The 9828-nt window shown below is 41.5% G+C and overlaps 1 protein-coding gene across 1 annotated transcript in view; it reads right to left on the bottom strand.

Moving 5' to 3' along the window:
• kif26ba (kinesin family member 26Ba) overlaps positions 1-9828 on the bottom strand; it is a 162945-nt gene that overhangs the window by 92566 nt on the left and 60551 nt on the right. The window contains 1 exon segment of the mRNA XM_023986344.3: positions 4854-5014. Coding sequence (XP_023842112.2) covers positions 4854-5014 — 161 coding nt within the window.

Below are 9828 nucleotides of genomic sequence, written 5' to 3'. Positions count from 1 at the left end.
GCGCAATTCTTTCGTTTTTGCTCTGACATGCACTTTCAACTGTGGGACCTTATATCGACAGGTGTGTGCCATTCCAAATCATGTCCAATCAATTGAATTTACCACAAGTGGACTCCAATGGAAACTCCAATGGAGGATCAATGGACACAGGATGCATCTGAGCTCAATTTCGTGTCTCATAGCAAAGGGTCTGAATACTTAGGGAAATAAGGTGTTTCTGTTTTTTTATTTTTAAGAAATTTGCAACAATTTCAAAAAATCTGTTTTTGCTTTGTCATTATGGGGTATTGTGTGTAAATTGATGAGGAAAAACATTTATATAAGCCAATTTAGAATAAGGCTGTAACATAGTAAAATGTGGGAAAAGTCAAGGGTATCTGAATACTTAAAACCATGTTCCGAATGTTATTAAATAATGTTAGTACTCTAGAGCCAAAAAAAGCTTTCTGCAGAATTCCGCAGATTTTCWGCAGAAATCGCCGCAGAAAATAGAAACAGTTTCAGCAGATTACATTTGGGTTTGCTCATCACATACGCTGCTGCTACTGTTTATTATCTATCCTGTTGCCTAGTAATTCCTGTCCTAGAGCGGAAATTCTCGTTTAGGTTCCACCTGGAAGAGTGACACATGCTGCTAATTCTGTAATTGGGGGTATTCTGTAATTGGGGGTATTCTGTAATTGGGGGTATTCAGGAATTGGGGGTATTCAGGAATTGGGGGTATTCAGGAATTGGGGGTATTCAGGAATTGGGGGTATTCAGGAATTGGGGGTGGGAACGTTGTTGTGATTTCCACACGTAGCAGAGAAATAACAACACATAGGGCACTGACTGACAGCTGTCAGTGTAACTAGCTAGAATGCTAACCGTAGCCAGCTAATGGAAGTTATGTGAGCAGCATATCAGTTAAGACAGGCATACTTTAAGTCAGGTGCAAATCATTTTTTTCAGAGAAAGACTACCAACCTACTTGTTAAGAGATGAGTCTCGGCTAAACCGTGTCTAAATGAGCTGTTGACATGTTGAGGGTTGACGTTTGTCTGACTCTTGCCGTTTGATAAGCCGCGTAGGATTCCAGACGGCATAAATATTTGGACATACACATGGACATGATCAAATAGCTATATTATTTTTTCTATATGTTATCATTTAAGCTAGCTAGCTATATATAAATGGATTATCTAAATTGTGGCCACAAATCCAGACTAGAAATAAAAATCATATAAACTCCAGTAATATGGCTAGCTATTGAACGGTTTGGAGCGGTTCCCCAGATTTCTCTTTAGGATCAATGGAATGATCAAAAATGAGCAAACCCTGCACAACTGTGGCATCGGGCCATGCAAAACGAATTGATCTTGCGAAGATGGGGGAGCGTGGTTCTCAGATGCAATCGTATCACGCAATTGTATTATTTATAAAATGATCCTATTTAATTTTAATGCAGACTAGCTCAAACATAAGGGAAACTTGACAAATTATCCAATGAATAATTTTTATTTAATCCATGGCAAAGCGACCAGGTATTCGGTCGTCGCTAGTTAACACTGCCACAAAGTCATAAACCCCGTCTATATCAAAATGTTGTCTAATTCTTATTATCTATCCTAGTCACTTTATCCATACCTATATGCACCTATATCTGTTATTAAGAAATATTGATTATAATCATATATTTTTAAACCTTTTTCTCCCCAATTTCGTGATATCCAATTGCAATCTTGTCTCATCGCTGCATCTCCCCAACAGGCTCGGSAGAGGCGAAGGTCGAGTCATGCGTCCTCCGAAGCCTTGCTTCTTCACACCTGCCCGCTTAACCCGGAAGCCAGCTGCACCAATTTGTTGGAGGAAACATCGTTCAACTGACAACCGAAGTTAGCCTGCAGGCACCCGGCCTGCCACAATGAGTCCCTAGAGCGCGATAAGCCAGGTGAAGCCCCGTCGTCCAAACCCTCCCCTAATGACCCTGGGCCAATTGTGCGCCGTCCTATGGGACTCCCGGTCACGGCCGGTTGTTACTCAGGATCGAACCTCAGGCTGTAGTGACGCCGCAACACTGCGATGCGGTGCCTGAGACCAATGGGCCACTCTCAGCTTAAACCTAACCTTAACCACACTGCTAACCTTAGTCTAACCCTAACCTTAAATTAAGACCAAAAAGCAAATATTTGTTTTCATGAATTTGTACGATATAGGCAATTTTGTCTGTTTTATCTAGTGGAAACCCAAGTGTAAGCRACAGAGAAATGCTATTTGGCTCTCAGACAACTCGGAAATAGGAATAACTTTGCAGCAAAAGGGAATATATCATTGCGGATAAAGTTCGGAATGTCAATTTCATGTGTACAACATCTAAAGACCTGCATCAGTATACTGAGAGCTTTGCCGTTTCTAAAAGGACATTTGGGGTGTTTGAGATTTTGTTCGTGTTTTTTCAGGGGCCCCATACTACACAACGAGGATGAGGAAGTGATTTGCTGAATGGGGTAAGTTTCTCTAGAACACGTGAAATCACAAAAAAGCTGCCTGGACCCTTCCGTAACATGCCATTAACATGAAAAATAGATATTTGGTTGTAAAAAAGAAAGCGTCTCCTTTAAATCTGTCCTGAGCTGTCTGGATGAACGACACGATTCTGCAGCAGAGCGGGACAGGAAGTTTGGGCTGAGGTTAAGATTAGAGAGGGGATGTAACACAAAGTATCTCCTAGTGAAATATAACCCTGAATCTGCCCTCACYTTTCATCTACTTGATTTGGAGCTACATTTATGGATTTGGAGGGTCATCTTATGTCTGCTCTGAAAATACCTTAGTAAACTGCATCAACACAGACAGAAGAGTACATTGCTGTGGTAGTACTAGTATCTGAAGTAGGTGTATACATACAGTTGAAGTCAGAAGTTAACATACACTTAGGTTGGAGTCATTAAAACTTGTTTTTCAACCCCTCCACAAATGTCTTGTTAACAAACTATAGTTTTGGCAAGTCGGTTAGGACATCTACTTTGTGCATGACACAAGTCATTTTTCCAACAAATGTTTACAGACAGATTATTTCACTTATAATTCACTGTATCACCAATTCAGTGGGTCAGCAGTTTTGGTTAACATACACTAAGTTCGGACTGTGCCTTTAACACAAGCTTGGAAAAAATCCAGAAAAATGTCATGGCCTTTAGAAGCTTCTGCATAGGCTCATGCATCATTTGAGTCACTTGGAGGCTTGCCTGTGGAGTATTTCAAGCCTACCTTCAAACCTCAGTGCCTCTTTGCTTGACATCATGAAATCAAAAGATATCAGCCCAGACCTCTGAAAGAAAACGGTACCACCTCCAGCAAGTCTGAGTTCATCCTTGGGAGCAAATTCTAAACACCTGAAGATACAATGTTCATCTGTACAAACAAAGTATGCAAGTTAAAACACCATGGACCCCGCAGCCGCCATAAAAAAAGCCAGACTACCGTTTTCAACTGCACATGGAGACAAAGATCGTACTTTTTGGAGAAATGTCCTCTGGTCTGATAAAACAAAAATAGAAACTGTTTGGCCATAATGACCATCGTTATCGTTTGAGGAAAAAGGGGGACGCTTGCAAGCCGAAGAACACCATCCCAGACCGTGAAGCAAGGGGTGTCAGCATCATGTTGGGGGGTGCGTTGCTCGGAAGGACGTGCACTTCACAAAATATATGGCATCATGAGGAGGGAAATGGATGTGTGATATATTGAAACAACATCTCAAGACATCCAGTCAGAAGTTAAAGCTTGGTTGAAATGGGTCCTTTCAAATGGACATGATCCCAAGCATTCTTCCAAAGTTGTGGCGCAAAATGGCTTAAGGACAACAGAGTCAAGATATTGGAGTGGCCATCACAAACCCTGACCTCCAAATCCTATAGAAAATGTGTGCGGTGCAAACTGAAAAAGCGTGTGCGAGGCAAGGAGGCCTACAAACCCTACTCAGTTACACCAGCTCGGTTCAGAGAGGAATGCCGCAAATCACCCAAACTTATTGTGAGAAGCTTGTGGAAGGCTACCCAAAACGTTTGACCCAAGTTAAACAATGTTAAGGCAATGCTACCAAATACAAATTGAGTGTATGTAAACTTCTGACCCACTGGGAATGTGATGAAAGAAATAAAAGCTGAAATAAATCATTCTCTCTAGTATTATTCTGACATTTCACATTCTTAAAATAAAGTGGTGATCCTAACTGACCTAAGACAGGGAATGTTTACTAGGATTAAATGTCAGGAATTGTGAAAAACTGAGTTTAAATGTATTTGGCTAATGTGTATGTAAACTTCCGACTTCAACTGTAAGTATTGACCATTTAGGTTACTACCAATGTCCCGTCCACCGCTATTTTACTTCCTTCGACTAACTTTGAAGGGAAAATATCAATGTCGCACAGATGTGATATTATGTTATTATTAAGTCATCCAGAGGAAGATGTCGACCAAGATATCTTAATAACTGTCAGACACTGAGCTATTTATGTTCTGACGTTAGTTATTCATATATCGCCTTGAGTTATTGACCGACTGTACTAGGGTGTGTGTGTGTGTGTGTGTGTGTGTGCGTGCGTGCGTGCGTGCGTGCGTGCGTGCGTGCGTGCGTGCGTGCGTAGTGTGTGTTTTATTGATGTACTGTCATTCTCAATGTCTCTATTATGGATTATGTAACTTATGTATGTCTACTGAATATAGAGCTGGTTGCAAGGCCTCACAAACACAGACACACACACACACTTGTCGTTCCTCAAAGGGCTGAGGCACCCTGCAGCGTGTCTGTTCGTCCAGCTGTCTGTCTGTGCGTTTATACTGTATAAAGGTGTACCGCTTTTCTCTTACCTGGCGAAGAAGGACGCGGCGGCAGAGGTGGTGGTTGGTGCTGCCGTGGTAACCTGCAGAGTGGGAGGGGCTTGCGAGGACGAGGGGCGATCAGCGTTGTAGCGGTTCAGAACTGCCTCCGTCACACCCTCTCGACACCCATCAGATATCATCTGGGAGATCTACACACACACACACCGCACAACACACACGCACGCACGTACGTACGCACACACACACACACACACAGTTAGCCGTTATACAACAATAATAACACAAAAGAGAGAGGGAGGGACATGGACATGGGAGAGAGATGGTCACACATGTCGTGTGACTGGAAGTGCAACAGACGGAGGTGTGAACAGAAGTCAGGAGGAAGTACACTTCTCAGTTGGGTTTTAGGAGAGAAAATAACATGTTTTCCTCCCACTGGTGGCACAGTGCCAGTCAGACCAGAGGGAGACCTGCCTGCCACCCTTCACCATCTGTCAACTCCATACCACAGAGCAGTAAGCACTGGCACACTCTGCCTCTCTCTCTCTGCTCTCTCTCTCTCTCGTCTCTCTTTCGTCTCTCTCTCTCTCATTCAATTCAATTCAATTCAATTGACTTTATTGACATGGCAAAGTTATTATTACTTACATGTGTCAAGTATACAGTATCGAAAAATTTAATAAAATATATATGTATAATATACACAAAATATATATATATTTATATATAAATAAATGGTGGGACTAACAGTAATAAATAAATAGTAGTAGTGGACATGGGATTACCATTAATAACAGCTAGCAACAAACAATATAAATCAGAACAACAATACATTAAAGCAACACGTAGTAGACCAGTGTCAACATGACTGAGAAGACACATGACCTGGTACGAAATACAAAACAAAACTTAAGCTAAATGGGAAATATTATCAACATTACTTAGCATTTTTCACATGGCTGTCCCTCAGGCTGGTGCAGGAGGACACATATTTGGCTGCCAAGAACTGCACATTTTGGCTTTTCACCCCAACAAATATTTGAATTTTTCTTCATCTTTTATAGTTTCCAAATTCTTTGTATTGAATTATAATTTTGGGAAAGAAATATGCTCTTAGGTCTGAGTATTTGTCAGCAGTGGTAGTAGGAAATGCCACTTCTGTCTCTACCTCTCCCTGGAGCAGAGTGAGGCACAGCCTGTCCTCCCTGGGCAGCCAGGTTTTGTCTGTGACGACGCGGTCTCTATAGCCAGACTGTGCTCACTGAGTCTTACCTAGTCAATGTTTTCCTCAGTTTTCTATCAGTCAGCAGTGGTCAGATAGTCTGCCACCATGTACTGTCTGTTTAGAGCCAGAATAGCATTGAAGTTTACTTTGATTTTTGTGTGGTCTTTCCAATAGGTTTGTCTCGGGCTGTCCGAGGCTCTATGGGGTTGGTTTGGGTGGTGAACGTGAGCCCTCAGAACCAGCTGGCTGAGGGGGACTCTTCTCTGGTTTCATCTCGTTGACATTGTAGAGCTGTGTGAATGGAATGTTTTAGGGTCACTTGTTTTGTAGATGGTTGTAAAATTTGATGGCTCTTTTTCTATTCGAATGAGGGAGGGGATATTGGCCGCAATTCTGCCCTACATGCGTTATTCTTGGAGTTTTTCTTTGTAGCTTGGCAAACATGTGTTGACAAAACTTCGGCGATGCAATACTGTCAATTGGATGTTTTGTCCCATTTAGTCAAATTCATTATTAGAGAGTGGAGCCGCCATGACTTCAACTGCATAGTAGGAGCACATTGGTGTCTATAACTTGATGAAAAAATTTTGAGCACAGATGTGCTAATTGGAATTTGTCCAAATTTGATGTTCCTTTTAAATGCTATAGAATGTCTGCTTCTGCTGTTGGTCTCTCAGCTCATTCACAGCCATGTGAAAGCCTACCTGTGTTGCTGAGTAATTTAGTCCTAGATATGTGTAGTTTTTGGTGTGTTCTAGATAGAGAACTGGTGTCCAAATAGGAATGTTATATTTGTCATCCTTATGTTCGCGGACCTTTTGTTTTGGAAATATCATTATATTTTGTTGTTTTTTTAGGTTAACCGGGTCAGAGCCCAGGTATCTGACAGAACCTGTGAAGATGATCTAGGTTGTTGGCTGTAGACCCCTCTTTAGTGGGAGACAAGCACGCCACAGGTCATGCTGCGTACAGCAAGACACTTGATTTCAGTGTTGTGTAGGGTGATACCAGGTCGCTGTCGATTCTTCTAAATGTTTTTTTGCCGAACTGTTCATCTCATGTAGAGCTGTTAAGATAATGGTTGGAGCTTATTGGGCAGCCCTGTTTCAACTCCCCGCCCCTGAGGAGAAAGAGTCTGTTTGCGTTGGTTTGGCCAATTTTAACCGCACATTTGTTTTTAGTGTACATTGGTTTAATAAAATCATATGGTTTTCCCCCTCCAATACCGACTTGTCTATTAGTGTTATAGAAAAAGACGCTTACGTGCAAAATTGAATCAAAGCTTTCTTGATAATCTACAAAACACAGAGTATGATTTTTTGCTTTGTTTTGGTTAACATTGTTTAATCAATTCAGAGTGTGGAGGGTGTAGAAGTTTGGTCTGTTAGTACGATAATTTTTAGAAAATCCAATCTGGCTTTCTTGCTGCAGGACGTTGTGTTCGTGCAAGGAAATGGATGATGTAGTCTGGCTTATTTATAATACTTGCAAGGAATTTTCGCCCAAGTTGGCTGTTTAACGGCATATTCCTCTGTAAAATTAATTTGGGTCAAATTTGTTGCCATTTTTTGAATAGGTGGTGTGATCAATGTCCCGCTGGTTCCAAATTCGGGGGAAATACCTGCAGTGAGGATACTGTTGAAGAGTTGTGAAGTAATAGCGCAATTAGGAATTTGTGGTCTGTATATTTGATCATTTATTTAAAATCCATCAGCACCACAAGGCGCTTTTTTGGGTTTGGAGATTGGCATATTTTTTCCCAATAATTCCTTCTTGTTCTTGTAACTTGGGCGTGATCCCAGGATTCTGATAGTCTTTGACTGCTAATGTGCCAAGGATTTGTGAATTTCTTGTATATCTTTTTGTTCTGGGCTCTTTTGTTTATATTGCTGTAGAGGTTTGCAAAGTGATTTCTCCAGCATAGTCCCCATTTTGGATAGCCAACCTCCTCATGATGAGGTTTGTTTAGAATTTCTTTTCGGCAATTCTCCCAGAAGTGGGTTTGGATTCTATGATTTCCTCAATTCCGCTCGCAGCTGACTTTCTAATGTGACTGTTCCTTTTTTGTTCTTAGGGTGCGTTTGTATTGCTTCAGTGTTTCCCCATATTGAAGGCCGTATATTTTTGTTGTCTGGTTCTCTGTGTTTTTGATTAGATATATATTCTCGAATGACTTTCTTAGATTTTTGCAATCATTATCAAGACCAATTTTTTCAATTATCTGTTATTTTTGGTTTGCTCTTGCTTCTTTAAGATTAGCAAGGAGTGCTAATTTGTCAAATAATAAAGTTTATGTTCCTAAGCGGCCAAATTTTACACCTTCATTTGCTGAAGGAGAAGTTAAGGCTAACAAAAGTGTGCCAGGAGAGATTGGTATTTTTTGGCTTACTAATTGCTTTTTGGTAGAGTGTCTGTACTGTTTGCACTCCATCTATAGGCCTTGGTTTAGTACCATGTAATTTATTGGGCCATGACTGCCTGTCATGGTTTGGGTTCTGGCTTGCTTCTCAAGATACATCTGTTGATTTATACTGTGGTCTGAGAGAGGTGTGTTTTAGGGGCTGACTGTGAAGGCTCTGAGAGACTCGTTGGGTTTAGGTCGGTGAGGAAAGTAGTCTAGCAGTGCTGGCTGCCAGGGATGAGCTGTAAGGTGTACGCTACCAAAAGGTAGTTCCTCCTCAGCCTGCCATTGGACTATGTAGCAGAACCCAGTGGTTTCGACAGAGCCTCAGGAGCTGTAGATCCATTTTTGTTTTTCACTTTGTCATAAGGTTGTTTCTGTGGGGGTAATGTGGGAGGGAAAGGTTATTGGCTTCCTGGTAAGGTGTTTATCCGCCATGACTGTTAAAGTAGTGGTCTTTGTTCTTCTGCCTATTTCTCATGCAATTCAGGCGTCTCCACAGACAGCAGTACGTTGCCTTGGGGCCTGAAAGTGCTAATCTCTCCGCTCCTAGAATGGGAGAGCTCTCTTCGTTGAAGTAGGGTGACTGTGAGGGGGGAATGTATGGTGGCACAGAAGGAAGACGTTTTTTATCTGTCAAAGATACGCCTTGCCTTGTTGATTTTTAAACTCAGATAAAAGAATTCTCCTGTTTTGAATCAATTCGATTGAATTATTAGTTCAGAATTTATACCAGTAATTAGCATATCGCCCCTGAGTATCGCTGGCCTGTTTGATTCCTTTTAATTAGTGGATGGATGATTATCTTCCTATAACCAATAGTTGGAAGCAGCCAGTGGAAACAATCACCGTCTGCAACCATGTTTCCTGGTAGTTCACTAAAAATAGATCAAACATGCAAATCAATTTCTTTCAAGGAAGCTCTGGGTTTTCTGGGCTCTTTAGCGCCGAAAAGAGAGGACTTTCATCCTGTGTATATTCCAACATGCAACGTAAAAAAGACTTCATAACTTTTGTTTTTTTCTCTTTTCTCTTTACCTTTCAAAATGAGACAAACACTCACAACCAAGAAAAACCATCTAAAATTAGCATTTTTCCTATTAAAGTAAACTCTTTATTTCTCTCTCGTCTCTCTCTCTCTCCTCACACACACTCTTCTATGTTGTCTCTCTGTCCTCTCTCTATTCCGCTCTCTCATCGTCTTTCTCGCTGTCTCCTTCCTCCTTCTTCGTTCGCTCATCGCTCTATCCTCCTGCTCTCTGCTCTCTCTGCTCCTCCCTCTAGCTCTAATCCCTCCTCTCTCTCTCTCCCTCTCTTCTCCTCTCTCGTCTTCTCTCTCTCTCTCTCGATCCTCTCAGTGCATCTCTCATGCTCTT

The sequence above is a fragment of the Salvelinus sp. IW2-2015 genome, linkage group LG4q.2, assembly GCF_002910315.2.
Source record: "Salvelinus sp. IW2-2015 linkage group LG4q.2, ASM291031v2, whole genome shotgun sequence".
NCBI lineage: Eukaryota > Metazoa > Chordata > Actinopteri > Salmoniformes > Salmonidae > Salvelinus > Salvelinus sp. IW2-2015.
Note: the sequence above shows the minus strand (reverse complement) of the source record. Positions and strands in the feature narration are given on the sequence as shown.